At 44.1% G+C, this 23,916-nt stretch overlaps 1 protein-coding gene across 2 annotated transcripts; it reads left to right on the forward strand.

Moving 5' to 3' along the window:
* The first annotated feature begins 997 nt into the window (after window positions 1–997).
* Window positions 998–23,581, forward strand: LOC105015762 (filamin-A-interacting protein 1). 2 transcript variants are annotated; one of them, XM_010879144.4, is made up of 7 exons: window positions 998–1,251; window positions 9,982–10,279; window positions 10,708–10,881; window positions 11,065–11,243; window positions 17,972–20,837; window positions 21,361–21,614; window positions 23,104–23,581. In XM_010879144.4, exons 2-6 carry the CDS (start codon window positions 9,989–9,991, stop codon window positions 21,568–21,570), a joined length of 3,720 nt encoding a protein of 1,239 aa, XP_010877446.2. In that variant the 5' UTR covers window positions 998–1,251; window positions 9,982–9,988; the 3' UTR covers window positions 21,571–21,614; window positions 23,104–23,581. The 2 variants fall into 2 exon arrangements, with proteins under 2 accessions (XP_010877446.2, XP_010877445.2); XM_010879143.3 differs by lacking the exon at window positions 23,104–23,581 and having other exon boundaries at window positions 21,361–22,978.
* The last annotated feature ends 335 nt before the right edge of the window (window positions 23,582–23,916 follow it).

Here is a 23,916-nt window from a genome sequence, read left to right on the forward strand (position 1 = left end):
AAGTCCTCACGTGGCTCTCTGCCACTCATCCAGTGGAGGCTGTGCTCCATATTCCACAGGTCTCTTTCACAGCTCTATTGGCAGTAGAACACCCACAGTGACCTCACATTGTCTGAAACCGTGCACAATGACACTGTAAAAAAAAAAAAATACCGTACCACACGGTTTATTTAATTTTTTTTGCGAGCGAGCCTGGCATTAAGCTGTTTAACTGTGAATGTCCTGAAGAGCCTGTTAGTCCTAACTGTCTCGACCCGACATCTTTAATGTGGCTTCTGCAGTGGGTAGGGCTAGCTGGCTGAGCTGGACTTTCCCAGCATGGGAGAGAGAGAGAGAGGTGGCATAGTAGCTCTCAGCTGTCATGACTGGAGAAGAGAGCGAGGAGGCCAGCCAGGCAACCGGCCTTTAAACCAGACAGCCTCACCTGCTAACGGCTCACAGTGACCGCGGCAAAGCAGTGAAATATAGACCACTGCTTTAAGCCTCCGTCTCCACACTGAAAGACTGGGGACAAAGGAGGGGTAACTGAAAAGACCTGGACGCCTGACAAAGGACATCACGCTGTTGCACCTCGGTCTCCCCGCTGAGCAACGGCTTCTTTCAAACAGCCAAGTGGGAATGGAATTGTGACGGCCTGCCTCCTTACTCCGTCAAGGCTTTATTTAGTCGTGCCCTCACTCCCTTACACTCTCTGTCTGTCACAAACACTCTCCCACTGACTCCTCAAAGAGTGTATCACTTTGACCGACTTGCAGAGGAGTAAAAAGGGGAGAAGGAAAGAGAAGGGGGGGGGGGGTTAATGAGGGTGTGTGAATAGAAGAGGGGAGGGAAAGAGAGAGAGAGAGAGAGAGAGAGGGGGGTGTTTAAAAAGAGTGTATGTATAAGAGAGGAGAGAGGGGTTATGAGAGGATGAGAGTGAGGAGTTTAAAGAGAGTGTATGCGTAGGAGAGGGGAGGAGGGAGAGGAGTTTAAAGAGAGTGTATGCATAAGAGGGGGAGGGGGGAGGGGAGAGAGAGAGAGAGAAAGAGAGGGATATCATGCGAGAAGCATTTCATCTTTGCCGGAGCATTTCCTTCTTGACCTAGAATCCTAGTGGAGGAGAAGTGAGAGCATGGCATTCAGTTTGGAGCGTAGCTGCTGAACAGGAGTAGAAAGAGCTCTCCAAAAGGACCTTGACATACAAACGGAGTCTCTCCTGTGGGATTACCTTCAGCACTACTGTAAAGCAAACCTGGGGACCAGAAGGAATAGGTAAGACACAACTGGTAACAGTCCTCACTGTGTGCCCTGTGAAAGCATGGTTCACCTCTCTTTACACAGCGTGGAAAGTTAAAGCCATATGCCATGGCTCTGGCCAGAGCAAGCTGATCAGCCAAAATACTAGTGGTATTAGTTTGAAGTGAAGAAAGGACTATTACTGCTGTAGCTGGACTATGTCAGTTCTGTTTCCTGCCCAATAGTTCTGTAGGTCCCTGGGTAATGTGCGAATGAATATGATACCGTCTGTTTCAAAATGAATTGAAATATTCTTACATTTATTACAGGGTTTAAGGGGGTTAGAACAGTCAAAGATCTAGATACGGGCACTGCAAACTGCAAATGAAATCCTTTGTCATTATTATGTAAAAGCAATGTGATGACCAAGTCTAGTGTTTTACTAGTAAGAACTTTCAAAGGACTTTGAGCTGACAGCATAATCCAGAAAAATCACATTCTCCTAAAATATTGAGGCTAGTAGATAAGGAACAGTTAATCCAGATTCCTTCATACATTGGGAAATGGATCTCTTTTCCATATCTTGTCTCGGGGGGCTCAATATTATTGTGAAAACTGCATCATTTATACCTGGTTATGGATTCATTTTAATCTTGTCAAATGATATCATGTATCACCAGGCCATGATTAATAGAAAATGTAGCACATAGAAAATGCAGTACTGTGCATGTACATTTGGTTCTCATTTTTCATGGCATCCTGTGCTTCACAGTCTAACTAAATTGTGCAATATATTTCATTTTGAGAGGGAATGCATTACAGGCATATTTTAGGGTCACTGTCATCCATCCCCTGATCACCTATCTGTTTCATCTGTGCTCATGATGCAGACCAGCACCAGACGAGAGAATAGATCTGGTGGTTCCCTCTCCAGATGGTTTAATTAAGTACTTAATGATATCCTGGTAGACACAGAGAGGAAAGCAAGGGACTTGTAACATTCCAGGCACCTCGTCCATGTAAGGGAAAAGGAGATCCTTTCAAAATGTTGGTGTGACAGGGTAACTTTACATGTGAAGGTTTGCTCCCAGGGGTCAACACAGTTCATTCAAATACCTGAAATAAAAACGACACTGCTCAAATACTGGTCCCGCCTTTTATAATGTGAGTATGATCTTAATTGAGGCAGACGTGTCACCCAGACCGACCAAGCTAAGGAATGGACTCGCAGAAGTGGCACAGGTGCTGAGGTGTAATTTGCTTACTCAAACTGCTCCTCCTCCATTGAGTTTGCCCGTTGCCTCAGAACGCCTAATCTTACTACATTGTTATGAACCTGCATAACGTGTTATCATTGATATGGGAAGGACATGGCTAAGCCGTGAGGTAATGAAGCACTTTCAGCAGCGGAAGATTGGAAAACAGATTAAACTCCACTGTGATGTTTATCAACCAGGTTTTTTCCATTGACAACATAGCAAAAACATAAATGGACATTTATTGTTCGGATAATTCATAGCCAACATGGCAATTAAATTATGTTTAGGCTACATACTGTTACACAGCAGGAAAAGTCAGGCATTTTCTTTTGGTATGTCTAGACGTTTGAATAGAGGGTGTCCGTTGCTATTTTAGATATATAATATAGATATTAGAAGGAAAACAAAGAAGGTAAATGTTAATTTCTTGCATGTGTCCACTCTGCCGAGCACTGACATCAGCACTTTCTGAAAATATCTGGCTTCACATGGGCCAACTGAATGATCCAACTCACAATTCTTCTAATATTTTAAAAGGGCATGGTTTTGCGAATTTGACTTTTTTTACTAGGGTTCTCCTGACCTGTTTGCTGAAGAGCCAATTCAACCCAAGTTGTAACTGACCTGACTGAGCCTTTAAAACAGTGTATTGTAAGAATCTTGTAAACTAGAGTTGCAGCAAAAACCTACCGGATGGCAGCACTCTAGGAACAAGGTATGGAAAACCTTGTAGACTATAGCCCCAGACATAGGGGCTGTGTTGGGGCTGGTTGCTACGCACCCAGGGGTCACTGGAGTGCAGCCTTCAGATCATAGAAATAGAATAAAAAAGAATCGGCTTCACGCCTCTAACCCTGTCAATTTGACTGGTATGTAGTATATGCCTCAGACCTGGAGGTGAAACTCAGCTGTCCCTGACACAAGTCACCCCCATGACCCAGAGCCATGAATGTTACGGATGTTTCCCAGACCTTCTAGGTACATGGAATGGATGCTTTTGAACTTTCTATGTTTTAAAGTCTGATGGACAAGCACAGTGCCTCAGCCGAACATACTGAATGACCATGCATTCATCTCTATAGACTGTTATGGTTACTATGAATCTGAAATATATAAGTTATATGTGTCAAAACGTGTGATCATTGACCCCTCCTGACGATATGTCCCCTCTCCCCATGCCATGCTGGCCAATTTCAAAAGCCCACAGGTTTTCTCAGCTACTTGGTGTTATTCGTTCCAAACACTGATGGGGCTGTTCCATCAGACCTTCTTTCAGTCAGGAAATAAAAGCCACGCAATGGACTGTATTATTTTCAAACAGTTTAGATATGGAGTGTTTAAATTCCCCTGCAGAGAGACGCACCTGTAATCAGTGATCTCAAACAGGCTGCGATTCTCATGGTTCACTCGGGGGAAGTGACATCACGATGGGCTGCTGGAGAGACCGTTCATCAGTTTGGATGATCTTTGCTGACCGTGCCATTATTCAGAGACACAGTGGTCTTATCAACCTGGATTCTGGGCTCCCACACGTCTACACTGGTTGACTGTTGGAGCTTAGAAGTGGGACAGACTCCAGTTAGGCTTAATGTAATGGTTTTTCAGCAGTGTGAGAGGATCATGCAATTTCAATCATGTGATTTTATGTCATATCCATTGTGGATGGACAGATCAGCGCAGACCATTGGAAAAGGTATGCACTCTATTTCTACAACACTGATGTTGCTTCCTTTTTATTAAAATGCAAAGACTAACTGGATAGATCTGTCGATGTCCAGAGTAGACCATCAGGAGAAATAACTGACCTGTTTATTTGTGTTTAGGCCTATAGAAACTGTATCTGTATGAATGAATTATCTTGTTGCCAGATTGTTTTCCCCACAGTAGGAAATGTAAACCTCCAGTGCAGCCAAGTTTTGAGACAGACTCTAAAGTTTGTCAGTTTTTCTTCACAACATCAGACCAATAAAATTAAATCTATAAATTACAATTGACATTTGCTGTTGCTGATCAATTAATTTCTGCCCAAATAATGCTGCAGCTTATTGTATGTACTGTATCTGAGTCTATCTACATGGTAGCCTCCATGTAACACTCATGTAACATTCTGAACGTGACCAATGACGCCGACCCCGATAGGATCTCCTTTTAAACATGATGTCCAGTGTCACGATACTGAAGGAATGTGTTGCTTGATTGGTTGGCGTCCAGTTACAGATTCTGTAAGGCTACTCCTTGTTACTGCCTCAACAGGTCAAAATATAGGATTTACTACCCAACCCAGCAGAGTTCAGCATTAGATACTGTGCGTATTTGCTCTTAGGGCTTGTTTACATTACGAGAGAGAATAAAACGCTAAAGAGACTTATCTTGGTTTGCATAATAATTTCCATAGCATTTGAATTTGTTAAAATTACGCTACACTTTCTGAGTGTTGTCGAAGAAGACTCGAGACACTAGATTATTTTGTTGTGTAAACATGCAGATATTTATAGCTCAAGACACCACCTTCCCGAAACGCCACTTATTAAGAACTGTATCAAGATTTTGTGCCATATGCGCCTATTGCTTGATTTTCCCACGATTGACGGCCACAATCCTGCGTGGTACGCCTCAAACGTGCCGGTGTAAAACTCTAGGCAAACTGAAGACCTACACATTTACATTCATTGTTTGGGCACTTTTGTGTGATTTGCATCATTCTTTGATAGGTCTTCTTTGTCCTGTCACACCCTACTTCACTTGACCTGCAATCAGAGCGCATCTTGGCTGTGATGGAAAGGATACTACGAGTTGACGAGGAGATAAATGACCTGCTTTATCAGGATGACTGGTCAGCTCAGATGTTAGATGGTTTTGATGAAGAGTGTGGATACATTATAAACCGCGTGGGTCGAGCCTTAAGGGCTAATTGTCATTTGTATACAATGGATTTAACAAAACTTTATTGTTGTAATTATGTTGGTAAACAGATTATGATATCAATATGGCACAGTGGGGGTTCGTGGTAAATGGGCAATATGCCTCAGCTAGGGGCTGTATCCAGGGACTGTGCGGTGTGTTGTTCATCAACAGCTTTTAGCCAGGGTGTATTTCCCACAAACCCCCAAAAGTGCCTAGTTCCTTAAGACATCCTTAGATGGTTGGATGAATTACATGTGGTGGAACCAACAGGACATGAGATGTGTCGGCCAAAACAATGTCATCGAGTATTAACAATTTAAGTAAAAGGGAAAAACACATATTTTGTATGACAGAAATTCCATATATAGTTTAGTGATACAACGCTGATCGACGAGAAATGTGTGTACTGTGGGTGAGTAGGTTCAGTTGCAGTAACTCAACTTGTCTCTGGAATATGTCTATTAGGTCAAACCTTGAAAGGTCACTGTTTGTGTGCAGAGGAATGTGTCTGCATAAGCTGAGACCAAACAATTTATAGCAGTACATAGTAAAGAGGGACTTTGAAAAACAAGTCAAGTTTGATTTAAACATTATGTTTATTGACATTTTTGCGAGGTCATATTTCCTTTCTAAGATGGACGAGCACTGGGATCCCATTGCATTTTGTCAGTGTCTACAGTTGGGATTAGTTAACAGAGTCCTTCAAGCTGAGGCACAGATCCCAGCCCATATTTAGTCACGTTGGATTCATAGCCTGGCTGGCTATACCAAACTCCCCAAATCAAACCATTCATATTTCCAAAGACTTCGGTAGGCTCCTGATATCCCTACAGCTGCTAGCCTGCTATACTATATCTCCCACAAGTGACATCACAGGCCAAATCAGGACCATGAAGGTATGCAGTCTGAGAGGGACCTTTGGAGGAGCACTGACAGGTCTCACAAACAGCAACATATAAAAGCAACACCAGTAAGGTCTGTCCCAGCCTAAAGTAGTGGGACCCCTTAGTCTGCAGCGTGCACCACAGATAAAACAAAAGCACTGGCCACCAATGGCATCTGTTGACTCGCTGATCACATCTAAAGCGATAGGGCTCCTTTTTCTCCTGCATGGATCTGACGCATGTGTTGGGTCCAGGGAACCTATAAATACCCTGAATGCCAGCTGGCCATGATCGCCAGGGTTTGGCCTTACAGTGCGGGGGGTATACATGGGGACCAAGCCTGAATTTATTCCCTGGCCCTTCAGATCTTTAGGCCCTGGCCTTGTGCAGGCAGCCAGTAACATTACAGATGGCATGAATTCCATGTGTGTGTGGTCATTCTGGTCAGGGGTACCCAGAGAGGGATCATGGCCCATTGACCAGCTCCCTGTCCTATCTGGGAAGAAGAGAATGCAGCATGCAGGAGCGGAATGTAAGGCTTAGAGGCCACGTTGCTTTGGAATCCCCATTTGCCCTGCAAGAATTCACTTCAAACACGACAGTTGCAACCCATCAAACTGAAACGGACGCTAACGCGGTAGGGATCTGATAGACATTTTATAGACAGCACAATATTGGAATGAGTTAGGTATACAGACGCTCTTGTTATCATAGGCACGGGTGAAATTGGAGTAATAGATCATAATCCTGAACTAGTCTGTTTGAACAGTGTCCAGTCTGCTATGTATCTACCAACCTCAGTTCCATGTAAATGTTGGGCTTTCACGGCTCAACTCCCAATCAGACCATTACTATTGAATCAAAGTCAGTCGTGTCCCAGTGGATAGTGTTACATAATAGCTTACCTACGGAAATGTGGGAATAAGAAACTGCTAGAGGGAAAATAATAGTGTTCTTGGAGACTGGAATTGTAGTAGGAAGCCAAATAGTCAGAAGTTGGATCTAAGAGTTTATCCAATGTCAAATGGACGGTTTAACCCAGAAAGACTAAGAAGTGATACTGTATCAAGCTAATTGACACATATTTGAAGTACAGCTGAACTTCAGTAAATGATGTCCAAAACAGGAGTTTAAGACATTATCCTGAGTTTAGTTTGGAAGTATCTTAGTAGGTGCTAAAAATGTACTGATTCCTCTCTGACCTCTTAACCCCACTTCTAAACAAAAGCCATATACATGAGTTGTCCGTTGAAAGCCAGTTGACCGTTAATCCGACTTGATTCACAGTAACACCCAGTAAAGCCAGGAAACCGTAAACACGGCGGTGAGATGTTCTAAATTGTTCATTCACACTCCTCACACCAGGAAAACACACATGCAAGATGTGATCAGCGTTTCCTGGGCGATTATGAGTGGCTGCAGAAACTCAACGTTGCCAACCGTGTGTTGGGTGTCAGCACAGAAGCTATTAATATGCTGGCCGGGGGAGGGGGGGTTGGGGGGGGGGGGGGGGGGGGGTCAGTTTAGTCCCATCCCATGGCGTTTGGAAACAAATCCTGTGCTGGAGTCACATACAGTACGGTAGTTGTTCAATCGTCGAGGCACAGTGGGACCTCGGCCCTGGCTGCACCTCTCATTTTACATTGACATTTTAGTATTTAGCAGAAGCCCTTATGCAGGGTGGCTTACAGTAGGGAGCGGGTACATGTTCATGCTTTTTGTCCCCTGTACTGTGGCCCCATGGCAATCGCAAGCACAACTCAGGCACTGCAGTGCAGTGATCGACCACCAGCAGAGTTAAAGGACAGTGTTGCAGCAGGGCATAGGAGCAGGGTACACCGTAGTTTCCTTCAGTTTGACTTGTGTAATATCACTGCACAGAAAAGACACTGTAGGACAAGGAAAGCTCTCTGACTCCCCGGGTTCCAAACGTGCGAAGGGGTTTTTCTCTCATTTTGAAGGAATTTTAACCAGTGCACTTTTTCTCAGAACCCTGTCTTGCACACTGACCTTTTTCCAAGAAACAATTCAGATTAAAGTAGATTGTTTTCAGACGCCATTATGGAGTCAGTAATCTTCAGAGTCAGACCCTCGCTAAAGATTAAGACTGACTAAGTCCCTGAGCACTGAGCTGTCAAACTCTTTATCTCACACGTACGGTCATTGTTTCAGGCGTGATTTGCTCCCGGTCTCCATAGCGTTCCTATCCAATATCTGGTTTCATTGAGGTTAGACAGTATTGGAGTCTCCTTTATTTGCAGTCCCCATTGTTATGCTGTTCTGGCTTCGGATCGTGTTGTTTCGATGGTCCCAGGGAGGAGGTTAAGACCCGGCCTGCAGCCTGCAGACAGAGGCGGTTCAGACACCTACTTGAGCCTGATCCCAGCGTAGGGAGTGCTGTGGACCGGCGTGTGGGAGAGAGAATGTGTGACATTGTTCTGTGAGCTCGCTCGCCTCTGCACAGCTCAGAGCATGAATTAGGGGTTAGGGGTTGTATGACATCACCGGGGAGGTTCCGGGGGATTTATTCCTTATCTGTAAGTAATTATAAATGTGCTGATGTCATACTGTACCAGAACATGATCACAAAGAGACCACTTCCCTTCATAATTCACCTTCAGAGGCTGGTAGTTGTTTCATTAGTCACTGCTCCTTCAGGAACGAGTGGAGAGGCGCTTAGCTTTAAGCTCTTAGACGTTTAACACACAGTTACATCCACATACATTGTGTGCACTAGACCCCATTATTTAACTATTCGGTACATTAACCCAAAGTAGCTCAGCTTCCCATGTGGGTCTTACGGCATAACATGATGCATGCTATCCCTAACCCGGCACTATTGTTTTTGCTGGATTCCAGATTTTGTCCAGATTAACATGACAAGCAGGCGAAACCCTCAGGGGTGCAGCGAAAAACAAACTCCCCCAAAAGAATCCTATCAGACTGGTTTCTATGAAAATGTTGTAAGAACAGAGCCAATAGGAGAACTCCAACGAGGATCCTGTTGACTTGTTCCAAAGTATAATGGAAAATCCCACAGGAATTTAAAAAACAGGAATGATCCAGAATCTTTGCAAAGTGTCATCACCCAGCCTGAGATAAAGCCTTTCTGAAAAACAACATGGAAACTTAGGAACGCACACATTCTTCTGTCACACACACAGCTGATTTTGCTCGTTAAATATGTGTCTGAGCTTAGAAATATTAGAGAAATTACTGTTGTTTGACATGGTGCCTTCGATTAATCTGAAAGAAGAACCTACGCCTGAAGATATACACTTCTGAATCTTTCTCTAATTTAGCCACTGTGCCGCTGGTTATTGAATAGGTTTGGGTCAGAAAGGTGGAAAAAGTGGGGACAGACGAGGGTTGTAAAGATGAGTTTGAAAGTTTAGAAAACTGACCGTAAGAGAGGTTTACAATTTGAGTAGTGTCCTGTAGTCACTTTTATCTCTGTTTCCATTTGTCTCTCAAACACTTGTGCACAGACACACACACACACTACACTCTGTGACAAACACTCTCTCAAACGCACACTACACTTTGTGACAAACACCCTCTCAAACTCTTCACAGGCTTTTGATTTGTTTTATGTTGACGTTAAGTACAGTATATTCATTTTATTGACAATTTCCCTCACTGTTATTTATTGCTAAGTAGAGGTAGAGCAAAGCAAATATTAAACTATAATTTAATCTCTGTCATTTTTGTCCGCACAGGTAGAGAATGAGGTCTAAGAGTAGTGGGGTGGAGAGCCCAGCTAATGAGGCACTTGGAGTTCCTCAGGCAGCGCAGGACATCAACCAGGAAGAGGAAGTAAATCGGCATGCGCCCATAAAAAGCCTGAGGGTCAAAGTTCAACCAAACAGTAAAGGAGTGGAAGAGGAGGTGTTGGTGACCTCTGACTTAAAGAGGTCAACTGACAGTTCAGGGACTGTTGACCAAACACTGGGAATCATGAACTTTACTAAAGAGGACCTTCTGAAGCTGCTAGGGGTCATGGAAGGTGAGGTCCAGGTGAGTCAGAACCATGCTGATGAATGTGTAAACATATAAAGAACTATATAGTTGACTGTGGGGTGAACTGATCATTGCCAGCTGGGACTATACTTCCTTGTATTGTATCCTCTAAGGTGAGACCTTTTGCCAGCCGTGCTTTCATTCTGAACATTCTATGTCTCGCTGTGGTCCAAAACTGTGTGATTGGAGAATGGACAGTATCTATTCTACGACTCCCTCTAGTGGCGGTCGCTGATACTAAAACAAAAGAAAACCTGTTTAAATGGTGTTATATAACACTTACATTTTGAGGTGTTACATACAAACACTAAACTTTGAAGAGTAGTCCTTTAGCGATCAAAGGGACATTCTCGTTCAAGAAATTAAGAATCGCTCTTTTTCCGCCCGAAGATTTAAGAGTGTGTGTTTTTTTGTGTTATCCCCAGGCGAGGGAAGACGTCATCCGCGCTCTGCAGTCTGAGAAAACACACTCGGAGGCCCTGCAATCCCACTATGGTTCTGCAGCTACGGGCACGGCCCTCCAGGCCCTGCAGAGGGACAGCTTTCTCACTAACGCACAGACACACATTGACAACGTCTACCACAGGCCAGTGGCAGAGGTTAGTCATCTGCTGACACAATTTATTTACATCTATTTTTTTCTTGTCGTTAGATCTGGATGTTAGGCTTTGACAGAGGAGACTGCCATGAGATCTTGTGTTTTTGTTCAACAATAGGGATGTGTAAGTCAAGTGCAGTCATGCTTGCCAGGTAATGATCCTTTTGTGTCGTGTGTTCCCCAGCTGGACCGTCTCCAGGAGAAGCACAAGGACACGTACCGACGCATGCTGGAGCAGCTCCTATTGGCTGAGAAGTGTCACCGGCGCACTGTCCATGAGCTGAACAGTGAAAAACGCAAACACGCCGACTACATGAACAAGAGTGACGACTTCACTAACCTACTGGAGCAGGAAAGAGAGAGGTGAGAAGGAGAGAGTGTTTAGAGGGAGGGAATGAGTGGTTAGAGGGAGAGAGAGAGAGAGGTAAGAAGGAGAGAAGGGGAGAGGAGAAGGAGAGAGAGGGAAGAAGGAGAGAGAGACAGGTAAGAGGGAGAGAGAGACAGGTCAGAGGGAGAGAGAGACAGGTAAGAGGGAGAGAGAGACAGGTAAGAGGGAGAGAGGTAAGAGGGAGAGAGAGACAGGTAAGAGGGAGAGAGGTAAGAGGGAGAGAGAGACAGGTAAGAGGGAGAGAGGTAAGAGGGAGAGAGAGACAGGTAAGAGGGAGAGAGGTAAGAGGGAGAGAGAGACAGGTAAGAGGGAGAGAGGTAAGAGGGAGAGAGAGACAGGTAAGAGGGAGAGAGAGAGAGAGAGAGACAGTGGGGCTATCATTTCATTCTGACCCAATGCTGAGAGAATTCAGAAATAGGTGTGTGTGTGTGTGGGGGGGGGGGGTGATGTCTTTCTCCCATGACATCATCTGATAGAGGTTCAGATTAGTTTTCACCGAGGTCTTGGTAGTTCCACTATGACTCACTATGTGCCAGTAGGAAACAGACAGTCCCCCCAGCATCAAAGGGAAAAAGATTGCATTGACTCTTTAGGACCATAGAGAGGGGGAACCTCGAAAAGGAATCAAGCATGTGTGACACAAGAGAAAGAGGGAGAGAGAGGCCTAAAAACAGTGAGCCGACTGAGCTACTCACACAGGTGGGAAGAATGAGGTAACCTGAAAATTGCCTGCGTGACCTTCTCATTCTGAAATCCACATTTGTTTTCAAACCTACCAAATAGCTGTGACTTGTTAGTCATGTGCTAGATCCACCAACCGACTCCACTGGCTGGTTCCACTGGATGAGACCTTTGTAGCCAGGGCTTGTTGCTGCTTCCCAGTGAAGACGTGTGCATGTCGGTGCCTCCAGCAGGGTATTGGCCTGTCGCAGTGTTAACTGATCACTTCCCATGTGCTGCGGATTACCGTGTATTAGCAGCTTCCTCTGCATTTACCCGAGCTGGGAGAGTTACAACTAAGGTGTGTTTGTCTGTAGCTGTGTGTGTGTGTGTGTGTGTGTGTGTAAAGTTGTAGTTGCTCACGGCTTGCAAGGATCTGCAGAGTCAACATGGACCGTGTAAGGCCAGTGGAAATGCATCGCAGGAAACAGGTTTACCAAAATATACTGTAGGTAATCACAGTTTCAATTGCTAAATTGTTATCTGTTGCACAAGACTGGCATGTAAAGTGCACACCAGTCTAGTGTCTAATATCACACTATAAGAAAGTGTTTTACACTTATTTGAGTCACATTCGTATCCAGAGCTGTGGAGTCACCTAAAAGATATTATGTAAGGCACAGCTAGTCACAGAATTAAAGGTGAATAGTACAGAATGCAATTTACAATGAGAAGCTGTCCAAGGCTTAAACACTTATAGTTTCACTAACCAAAGCTTCAGGCTAAGGATAAAACAAATGTTAGTCTTCCCCTTTAAGGGTGTAAATATCAAAATACAAACACTTCCTTCAGTAGTTTGTGCTTTATCTGTTTGGGCTTCATGGTGCCACACCAATAGTACTCAAACATTACTTCAGTATAGCGTAGGTAGAATTTGTCATAAATGGTACATAAGGTCCACCCTAAGGTCCTTCTGCTTTTATAGCTTGCAATGGTAGGCCTAATTAACAATATGGTCAACCTACAATGGCATTAAGGTTGACCAGGGAAGTTTCTATACTGTTCAATCCCGGAAAACCCAACCATACTGAACACATTTTCCTATTGTCCCAAATGCATTATTGCTAATATTAAACAAACATAATAAACATAATATCAACAATTGGCAGCTAAGCCACATAATCTATTCTGTAATATCAATGTTTTTAAAACATTATATAAAAAAGTCAAACATGCAACGTGTCATAATTATTACGCGCAACTATTATTTTTCAATTGAAGTAATCCAAAGGTAATCATATATTTTTTTCAAAAGAATATGTAATCCGATTACAATATTTTAGTTGGTAATGTAACGGATTAGAGTTACTATTTGTTTGTAATCAGTTACTCCCCATCTCTGTATATATACTCCCCAACACACATATTAAATATCTCTAATGCCATCATTCGAAAGGCAGGACAGTCTGACCTAGAGTAGCAGTCCAAGTAAACCATTCTAGTTAAATGTATGCAAACCTTTGATGGGTACTGTTAAGTGCAGATGTACCTAAAACATGTGCAAAGTTGGCTCTGCTGGCTACCCTTTCCCTGATATAACTTTAGTGCCGAACACATCATGTGCTCCTCTTATCTAGGAGACAGGAACACAGTGAAACATAAAGTACATTCAGCACTGGACACTTGAAATAACTGCTTGGAACAGAGTCTTGACCCTGATGCACAGTAAAACTGACTGAGTGCACATGTGTGTGTGTGTGTTTGAGTGTGTATTTGAGCATGTTGGAGTGTGTTTGAGTGTTCTCCACATCCATGTGCAGACCAGAGGCCAGAGTGGTGCCCCAGCTGTGTTTCATAAACTTTAAGATTTCAAATAGCATCTCACAGAAAAGCCCAATGTACTTTCACTGCCCCACAACTCATTCAACACTCCCTTCCCCCTCACTTCTATTGGACAGCTCAGAAGACAAATCATAAAGGCCATATCACTGTCAGAGGATTGGCCATGAGAGACCTGTGAGAAAGAGGGGAGAGGGAGATAACCTACATCCCTGTGTACGTGTTCATCACTACACTCCTGAGCCTGTACTTTGCCCAAGTTTGACTGACACCTGGTAGGGCCTAAACATGCCTGTAGCCTCAGACAGCAGGCTTCACACTCTGGTGAAGAGAAATAATAGCCCCAGGAGCTCCTTTTAATGAACCTTCAGAAGATCCGATGAAAGCCTCACACCTTAACCAGCCCTACCGTGTAAGACACAGCCAATGGAAGGGAGGAAGAGTGGGAGGGCAATAGGGACTAGTCTTCCTCACATACTACAGTATGCAGAGTATAGGACAACAGTGACTATAATAAAAAATTGAAATACTGTAGGTGGATAGACGCTGTACTCGTTCAAATCAAACCTGAGATGTTAGTTGGAGTTCACAGGTTTCACTGGGCTGGTCAAATGTTCCAGAAGATCTTACTGTAGGTATAAATGGTGAACTCCTTTGCCAGGTGCTTTCCACAGTCCTGGTTGGCTAGTTTTCAGTCTGCTGCCCTCTACAACCTCGTCTTAGCGCCAACAGCCGTGTGTTTTAGCTCTCCTGCTCTATCAGCACTTGCTGAGCCCACATTCCCCTGGCCTAGAATCACGAAATGGGTTGCGCACATATGTGAGCACACACTCACTCCACACACGCAATTGCACGCACAGACACACACACTCACACATTCTCACAAAAACACTCCTGTGCCAGGTAGAGGGTCACAACTGTTTCAATGGTTTTATCTGTCAGTACAAGGTGGGAGCAATCCATCTCTTCGTACATACGGCATCCATAACGCCCATTCATCAGAATAGCTCAGTGACTTGTGTAAGTGTGAAATGAGAAAAGCTAAAACACCTATGAGGTCTCGCGCCAAACAGCTCAAGGGTTTTGGAAAGTGGGCGAGGCGGACTATGCCAGTGACTATGCCACACAGTCAGGGAAGTCATGGCAAAACACACAGCAATACTCAACGTTTGTCCAGTTGCAACGCAGAGGGCAAAGGTGAACGTTGTGACCATTTACTGGGCTTGAGGATGGAGTGGTGATATGATTTATTGTAAAAACCACAAGCTCCAGCTTGAGGCTACACGGGTCTAATCCTAGTGCCCAGACTTTATTAGATCTTGAGCACCGAGCTTTGCGTTAATGGATTCAATCCCAGAGCTAAACAGACCTTTTATTTAGTTTTGGCTTTAACTCCAACATGAACCAGTTAGAATGAATGCCTGAACTTTACAGTGAAACTCAATGTTTATGAACAAATGCCTGATTTTGAAAGGCGCACATTAATGCATCAATTCTGGAGCCCTTAAGTTAGCATTACGTCGATGAGATGCTGAATAGATCATGCTGTAGCCGAGCACTTTTCCCCTAAACTGAGATTACAATCCAAAGATTGTTTTGTCAAGCGTTTGCACGGCATGAAGGCTTCAATCTACAGCCCGCTGACACGTGCATGCTGCTATATCTCAAAACTGCATTCCTTAAGGACACAGGATGATTAAAATGTTCTACCAAGAAAATATGCTTTCTTAGGGACCCACATCGGTTTGTATCTGAATCAGTAGTGGGACTGTCTCATGTTTAAGGTCAGGATTATGTCATGTTAAGGTTCTGAGGACACATTACATGAATATAGCGTGTTGAAGACAAATTACATGCACACCAATTAGGAATGGTACTTATATGAAATGTATGAAATGTAAACTGGACACTACCATCCTGAATGTTTCCTGACTCACCAGCATGGCAAGTTGCTGAACTCCATGCTGGCCCTCTGACATCATTACAGTACAGTCTGGTTGAGATTTTGACCTGGCTTCAAATCACACGAGGGGCTCATGCGGATATTGCTATACTTTGGATGGGACCGACAGGATAGCCGTTCGACCACAGTTGCTACCTCCTGATGGACCCGGGGTCTAGGGAGATACAGAGGCAACCTGTAAGCCTGAAGGTCATGTGGGACATCTCCCCAATGGGATTTTGCCACTGTAGGGTCCACTGGCAGTGACATCACACATGTGACCTTTGCATGAGGCTAATTTTAGAGTGCTGATGGCTTTAGGTGTCGGTGACTTATGGACGTGTGAGGATGAATGAAGATCAGGTGTCAGACGTTAGAAGCAGGATGATACTCTCAACCCTGTGCAGGGACATCTGTCTTGGCGGTGGGTTTTCAATGCCACACATGCTCATAATCCTTTAACATGGACTAATGATCTCCTCTAGTAGACTGTAGAATTCAACGCGTCCGCCGTATACAGGTAGAGCATTGTGGGTAATAGGTAATGTGTTGCATTGCATTATTGTCTGGTCTCTGTCAGTCGGCTGATCACACACGACCACCATAATCACTCAGCAATTCGAAAATTATACAGGTGACTAGCACAGTTCGTCTCTGTTCCTCCAGGGAGCAGAACTCGTTTAAGTCCATTATACATAGCATTTACACTGAGATGACAGATGATTTACTTCTCCCAAGGTTCCATTAGAGTGATTGTCCTTCCTGTCTGACAAAATGATTTCCTGTCTGTAGGGAGGGGCTGTTAGGAGATTGGTCACAAGCTTATTTGAATTATTTCCCAATAATACTTAGCCAAAACAGCCCTGTCTATATGTAAAACATTTTCAATTGATGTAAGAACTGACCAGAATGGTGACATGACTAAGATGTAAGCCTGAATCATTTACCTACACAGGCGACTGTAGAAGCAATTTCGCTAGAAACAATCTACCCATTGCCATTTAGTGAACGCAAAAAATAGGAGAGGCAAATTAAAGGAGGAGCGCGGAGAACACCCTCCTCTGGCCGGGGTCCCTCCCATCCTCTCACAGCCCACACCAGATCCCTGCAGATCTCTGCTGACTGCCGTGTATAGGCAAGGTGACATCACCAGCTGAAGGTCCAGTGTTACAGCATTTACTCATCTTTCATTGTCCTGATGACATACTTGGTATGCAGTGCTAGAGGTGGAGACTTTTAGCAAAGAAGAGGCCTATGCCATAAAAGTTTGCAGAGGATTCTGTGCTCTAGCAAGAATGTCAGACATGGACTCTCCTGTAGTGCATATTGAATAGTGGGTAAGTTTCAAATGGTGTCTAAGTTGTGTCATGTGTTCTGTATGTGTTCTGTAGTAAGGTTTGCATCGTGAATAAAAGATGGAGACTGTGCATTCAGTGCATTTTGCATTTAACTTGTTACAGGCTCTGTCTGTTGAGACTCTTCACATGGACATGCACGGCATAAAAAGAAGCAGAGAGAAAAAAGGACTGCTCAGTGGGGGTCTAGTCAAACTTTCACTCCCATTTTGTTTTCTCAGTCTTGATTCCAACAGCATGGATGAAAAACAGTGAGGGAGTTTTTCCTAGTGTTCCAGATCTTTCAAGGAGCTGCAGTTCTTTGCCAAAACTAGTAAGAGTTGATTGGCTAGCCCAGGAAGAAGGAATCAGAGGGGTCAATTTCTGATCTGATCCTTCATTGTTGTTTCCTGTGAACAAAATGTTTAATGTTTCCTGCCTCCCCCTGACCCTCCATTATTTAATAACATAGTTCTGTATCTGTCTGGCACTGTTGACTGGGACATTTCACATCTATCCGATTAATTATTTGGGAGAAAATAATATGTCCATCCCCTTTGAACATGCAATAGCATTGAATATCAATTGTGATATTTTACATTTCATGGTTGAATTGAACTTGCTTTCTATCACTTTTGTCAAGGAATTCACAGTATTTTGAACATTAAAAACAAATATGAGACATGCTTGTGCTACAAATTGTCAACCTTAGCTATAGTGAATGATGTTAAAAATATACGAAATGTTTCTTTGTGGAAGGTTACATTACTGGATGAAACAATATTTATACATTTTACAGTAATGTAGAGTCATTTTAGATAGTGTTAGTGTTTTAGAAGAGTTAAGAAAATGATTTGTACAATGCAACGTGAAAATTCACTCACATCTCGACTTAGACTTCACATATACTTCTCTTATCTCCCACCAGATTGAAGAGATTACTAGAGAACGAGAAAGCCTACCAGGTGCGTAAAGAAAAGGAACACACAAAGCGCCTAGAAAAGGTCAGAGAGGAGCTAGTTAAGCTGAAGTCCTTTGCCCTGATGCTGGTGGATGAGCAACAACTACACCTGGAACAGATGGACCAACAGAGCCAGAGGGTCCAGGAGCTGTCCCAGCAGCTGCAACAGAGGGAGCAGGACCTGAGCGAAGCCAGCAGCCAGGCCAATGAGAACAACCAGAAGGCCCTGAGTTTGGAGGTTGAGCTGAGGGAATGCCAGGCCAAGTTCACCCAGGAGCAGGAGGAGATGACCTCTAAGCTAGCCAGCCAGGAGTCCCATAGCCGCCAGCTAGATGTCAAGCTAATTGGACTCACCCAGAAATTGGAGGAGCTGGAGAAGGCTAATGTTGCTCTGAGGAGGTCAGAGGAAGAATTGCAACAGCTGAGGAATAAGATCAGTACCGGCGAGTGTGGGAACTCTAAACTAATGACAGAACTGGAGAACCTCCGCAAACGAGTATTTGAGATGGAAGGGCAGGATGAGGAGATCTCCAAAGCAGAGGCACAGTGTAGGGAGTTGAAAAAGAGGTTGCAGGAAGAGGAGAACCGAGGAATAGAACTCAAACTGCAGGTAGAGAAGCTTCAGAGAAGGATGGTGGAGCTGGAAAAGCTAGAGGGGGCATTTAATCACAGCAAGGCAGAATGCTCCCAGTTACACTCCGCTCTGGAGAGAGAGAAGGGTGTGTCCAAGGAGCTCACTGATGAACTTACAACAGTAAAGATACGCATGAAAGAGATAGAATCCTCTGAGCTGAGACTGGAAAAGACAGAGCAGACCCTTAAAGATGATCTAGCAAAGCTGAAGTCATTTACTGTGGTGATAGTTGATGACAGGAATAAAATGATGGAGAGAATGCAGTTAGAGGAGAAGAAGAGGTATGATTTGAGTAAGATGTTCAAGGCTGAACAAGGCAAGGTTATGGAGGTGACAGAGAGATTAATAGAGGAGAGTAAAAAGCTCCTGAAGTTGAAATCAGACATGGAGGTCAAGGTAGGGACGCTCACCCAAGAGAAGGAGGAGCTTAGCATCAAGCTTGCATATGAAATAGAAAAGAACCAGGATCTGAGCTCAAAGGTCAGCCTTTTGAACAAGAGGTTGGATGGATTGGAGGAGACAGGAAAGATATCCACAAAGCACATAGCAAAGAGGGAACTGGTAAGATTGTCAGATACAGGTTTGAAAGAGGATAATAGGGTTAAGGAGCTCACGCTTGAAATAGAGCGGTTGAAAAAGCGTCTCAAGCAGCTGGAAGTTGTGGAGGGAGATTTGATAAAAACAGAAGATCAGTATGACTTACTGGAGAAAAAGTTCATGACAGAGCAAGACAAGGCCAACATTCTCTCCCAGCAGGTGGAGGAGATGAGAAATCAAATTGCCCGGAATAAAGCTATAGAAAAAGGAGAGGCAGACAGCCAGGAGGCAGACCTTCGACAGCGGTTCAAAACAGAGGAAGCTAAAACCAGAGACTTGCAGAATGATGTGATAGCCCTCAAGGAGAAGATCCATGAGCTGATGAACAAAGAAGACCAGCTCTCTCAGCTCCAAGTGGATTACTCCTTCCTCCAGCAGAGATTCCTAGAAGAAGAGGAGAAGAAGAACAACATGAGCATTGAGGTCTTTCACCTTTCTGAAGAACTGGAGGCGACCAAGCGCCACAGCCGCGCTCTACGACCCAGCCTGAACGGAAGGAGAATGGTGGATGTTGCCATGGCATCCACAGGAGTGCAGACTGATGCGTTGACCAATGAGATGGCAGAAGAAGACACCCCAGCTGTGTTCATTAGGAAGTCTTTCCAGGAAGAGAATCACATCATGAGTAACCTTCGACAGAAGGGCCTCAAGAAACCCACAGAGAAAGCCTGTGGTCATGAACCCTACTCACCCTCTGCTTCCTCGGACCTCAGCATAAAGAAGTCCTGGATTCCCTGGATGCGAAAGAGGGAACACATCCCTCAAGGTGGTAGTCTGGACAAGTCTGTGCATATGAACGGTGAACCCATGCATTCTGAGCTGACAATGTCCCAGAAGCAAGGGCAACCTTTACGCATCAGAGTGACACCAGACCACCAGAACAGCACAGCTACCTTGGAGATCAGCAGTCCTTCTCCTGAGGAGCTCTACTCCACTCCCCGCCTCAGCCTCAGTCCCACTCAGCAAAGCCACCAGAAGCCTCATATTACTATCATTCCCACCCACCCCACCGTCACCTCAAGGAGCAGAACCATTAGTGGACCAGAGAGGACCAAGTCCCCGGTCACTATAACCACCATCTCCAGAGCTAAGTCACCAGAGAGCAGTAAGGCCTCAACCTCGTCTTCTTCGTCCTCCTCTTCGTCCTCCTCAGGCAGGGCGATGTCACCCATATCGATCATGACGGTCAGCACATCCACGGTGTCCAACGTGTCCGCCGCCTCAGAGCCCCATGAGATGACCGTGGGCCGGGCCGTCTTCAAGGTGACCCCGGAGAAACAGATGGTCCCCGCGGCGATCAGGAAGTACTCCAACAGCGTCGTCACCACCACCACCGCGGAGGACAACAAGATCCACATCCACCTGCATGGATCCCAGTTCAGCAAGAGCCCCTCAGAGAGCCACAGCAACACGTGCCCCAAGGTGGTTGTTAAGCCTATCGGCGCGGCAACACAGTGTAACAGAGAGATGACATTATCCACGGGCACGGTGTTGCGATCCCCTCGCCACAGTGCCGCGCCGCTCAAAAGCCCACCCGGTAAAGTGACGAGCAGCCTCACAATCACCCCAGTCACTTCCACCCCTGCAAGGTCAATTCAGACGGTGAGTATCATCTGTCGCTACACAACCCCCCCCATCCCTGCTCTTACATAACACATTGGTGGGCGCCGAGGTGGTGACTCTCGGCGTGGGTGGTAGAAATGAGGTCTTTGTGAGGCGGTTGGATAGCGTGACAGAAAAAGCTCTATCAGCAGCCCTCCGGACAACAGAGGTGGAATGACGTGGCAATCTGCCAATAATCATTCCTTAACTTATCATTCCATAACTCCTCAGGGTTTACATTCAAACACAGGGCACAAACACTTTCACTGACATAACACAGGCAGCGCCAGTTTGGTCGGCTGTAATACACTGAAACCCGACAGCAGGACTAACACACTGAGTGGGTCTTGAAAGAAGGACTAAATATTTACAGTTGACAGGCTAAATGTTCTCCAAAGGAAATATTTTCTATACATTTTCCCCATAGTAATTGATCATTTTGTTATGTAACTTTCGCTGATGTGGCTTCCTCTTTTCCTGTGTCCTCTTTCTTGACACTCTGCCCTAACCCTGTTTCTCCCAGCCCGGGCATGATGCCCACCTACCTAGGGGAGGGCTCACCCGGATCCCCATGTCTAAGAGCCTAAAGACAGGCAAATCCATGCTGGGAGCCCTGGGGATGACTGGAGGAATGAGGCTGGAGCAGAGAGCAGAGAGCCAGTCCATGAGGATAGAGCTGAAGAAATCAACGATCAGCAGCGGAACAGCATTTCTAAATGGAGGGAAAGGCTGATGGAGCCAGAGACCCTGACAGGGAACATCAAGTTGCCAACCTTGGTAGGGTTCTAATTGTTCTAATGATTAAAGGTGCTAAATATAAATGTGCAAATGAAGTACCCTTTGGCAAACAGTTAAGTGGTAATTCAGACAAGGCGAAGTCATTGGGTTCTTCTCTGTCTGGCCGGAGCTGGATGACCATTATGTTCTTGTCAAGCTGAAAATGTTTTATATCTTCAAAATTAAACATTGTACTTGAAATCATGGATATATACTTTTTTAATTATTAAATGTATGTAAATGATATTTTGTTCTCAGTGTTTTAAAATGGTGATGAAGTCAACTGCTATCCTAGATAACTACTGGAGGGTGTGTGTATGTTTTTTAAGGGAACATAGGCTGTCCATTGTCAGGCACTGCTATTAACTGCTTCATGTATTAGTTAGGCTGCTTCACATAGTGACATGTTCACCATGATGCGTATTATAGTGCATTTAATACTGAGACTATATAATTTGGACCTTTTATGTCATGTGTTTTTACTGACATTCATTTCGATAAAAATCTAAAAATAAAGATCAGTCCCATAAGCATAAGACAACAAAGAATATTCTCACAAAAGAATATGTGCACTGTTGATTTGCACAATGTCAACATTCTTGAACATTACTTTGGATGCATTAGGGCAGTGGTTACCAACCTTTTTCAATTTCTGTACAACCAGCTGAATTTTACCAAGTACCTCTGGGATAACCCCACACGTGCCTTTTACCAGTAAGTCAATGGTCTCCTGGGTATTCTCAAGTGTACATAGAGTACCCCCAGGATTCCTAACTACCCTTTGTTAGGGAACCACTGCATTAGAGCATCATTTTAACCTGTAGCAATGAATTAACCTCCCATTAATCTACTGCAAAGACAGTGTTTGTGTTAACTTGCTGTGGGTTATGACTGTACACCAACACTAGTGCTGGTTATTCCCGGTCACCATTGTGAGGCGCTTACCTACCTATGCCTTTCAGACAAAAAAAATGCTCAGTTACCAAGCTGCCTGTGTCTACAATAACTGACCATGTGCCCTCTGAAAGAATTTGTAAGATTATTACCAAATGAGCAGAGGAGTTGATACATTTGCTCAATCAACCAAAGAGAGATAATCAAACCAGTGTCTTTATATGTCTGTAACATTAGATTGGTGAATCCTGAGACGGCCATATGTTAGAGTAATATATTGAATTTAAGGTATTTCAGGTGCTCCTAAATGTTCTGTAAATGTCTATGAAATGCATAACATGTTTTTAAATGTATTCTGTATGAAATACTTGGCTTTTCAATATGTGCCATATACCTATTCACAATCAATTAGCGTTGTAAATGATGATCGAACTTTTAAATTAATGTGAACATAATTACATAAAGGCAAGAGGGATAATAAAAATTATAATAATTTAATTATTTACAATGCTGAATTTTATTTTCCACAAAAGAAATCTAAAATTCTCTCTACATAAAATATACGGTAAGTTCCTTATAGATGTGTCTTTTTCAGGTTGATGGACATCCTTCTCTAGTTATCGTTCCACTTCTGAAGACCCATTCTAGTCGGCATTACACACCAGGATACACACTCCACCATTTAAGTTGCCAAGCGGTGGCATCATGGTGGTGATGGGAGGTGGCTGTGGAGGATTGTTTCCATCCTTCAGAACCACGCTGGCTGTGGGGAGGAGTACACTGACCATTGGGAGGATATAGAGCTCTGGAAAAAGAGACCATTCCTAATTTTTCTTAAATCAGCATCTCTACATGTATGGCAGACATTCTATTCCAGTGTCTGTTAAATTCCAACACAGGCACACCTCATTTTACTTAATGAGGTACTGATTAGATCTAATCTAATTCAACAAGGAAAAGTATTAAAAACCACTGCTGTGGTCATCACTATCCTATTGCAATAGGACCTGCTGGATGTCAAAAACCGTGCAAGTAGTACCTCAAAGGTAATTTGAATTGAAAAAAATAACTAATCAGCATGACAAAAGAGTTGACAAGAAATCATTGGGGACAACAAAACTACAGACTGGCAGAGGGTGAAAATGACTGTCCACTGACCGAGATGACCGTCAACTCATTCGTATGTCACTCAACAACCGTAGGATGACATCAAGTGACCCACATAAAGAATGGCAAACAGCAGCTGGGGTGAAGTGCACGGCGAAGACTGTTCAATACAATTGGGTAGATTTGTCTTTGTGAAAGACGCATCAATCAAGCCAAGTACAAGGTTATCCTGGAAGAACACTTGCTTCCTTCTGCTCTGACAATGTTCTCCAACTCAAAGAATAGTTTTTTCCAGCAGGAC

The sequence above is a fragment of the Esox lucius genome, chromosome 15 (assembly GCF_011004845.1).
Source record: "Esox lucius isolate fEsoLuc1 chromosome 15, fEsoLuc1.pri, whole genome shotgun sequence".
NCBI lineage: Eukaryota > Metazoa > Chordata > Actinopteri > Esociformes > Esocidae > Esox > Esox lucius.

What these genes read in the sequence shown, in the direction of transcription:
- LOC105015762 (XM_010879144.4), top strand. Translation starts at nt 9,989, where the DNA reads ATGAGGTCTAAGAGTAGTGGGGTGGAGAGCCCAGCTAATGAGGCACTT. An exon ending in TCATGGAAGGTGAGGTCCAG is followed by an intron (nt 10,280 to 10,707) that starts GTGAGTCAGAAC and finishes TGTTATCCCCAG; the next exon opens with GCGAGGGAAGACGTCATCCG. An exon ending in CTGCAAGGTCAATTCAGACG is followed by an intron (nt 20,838 to 21,360) that starts GTGAGTATCATC and finishes TGTTTCTCCCAG; the next exon opens with CCCGGGCATGATGCCCACCT.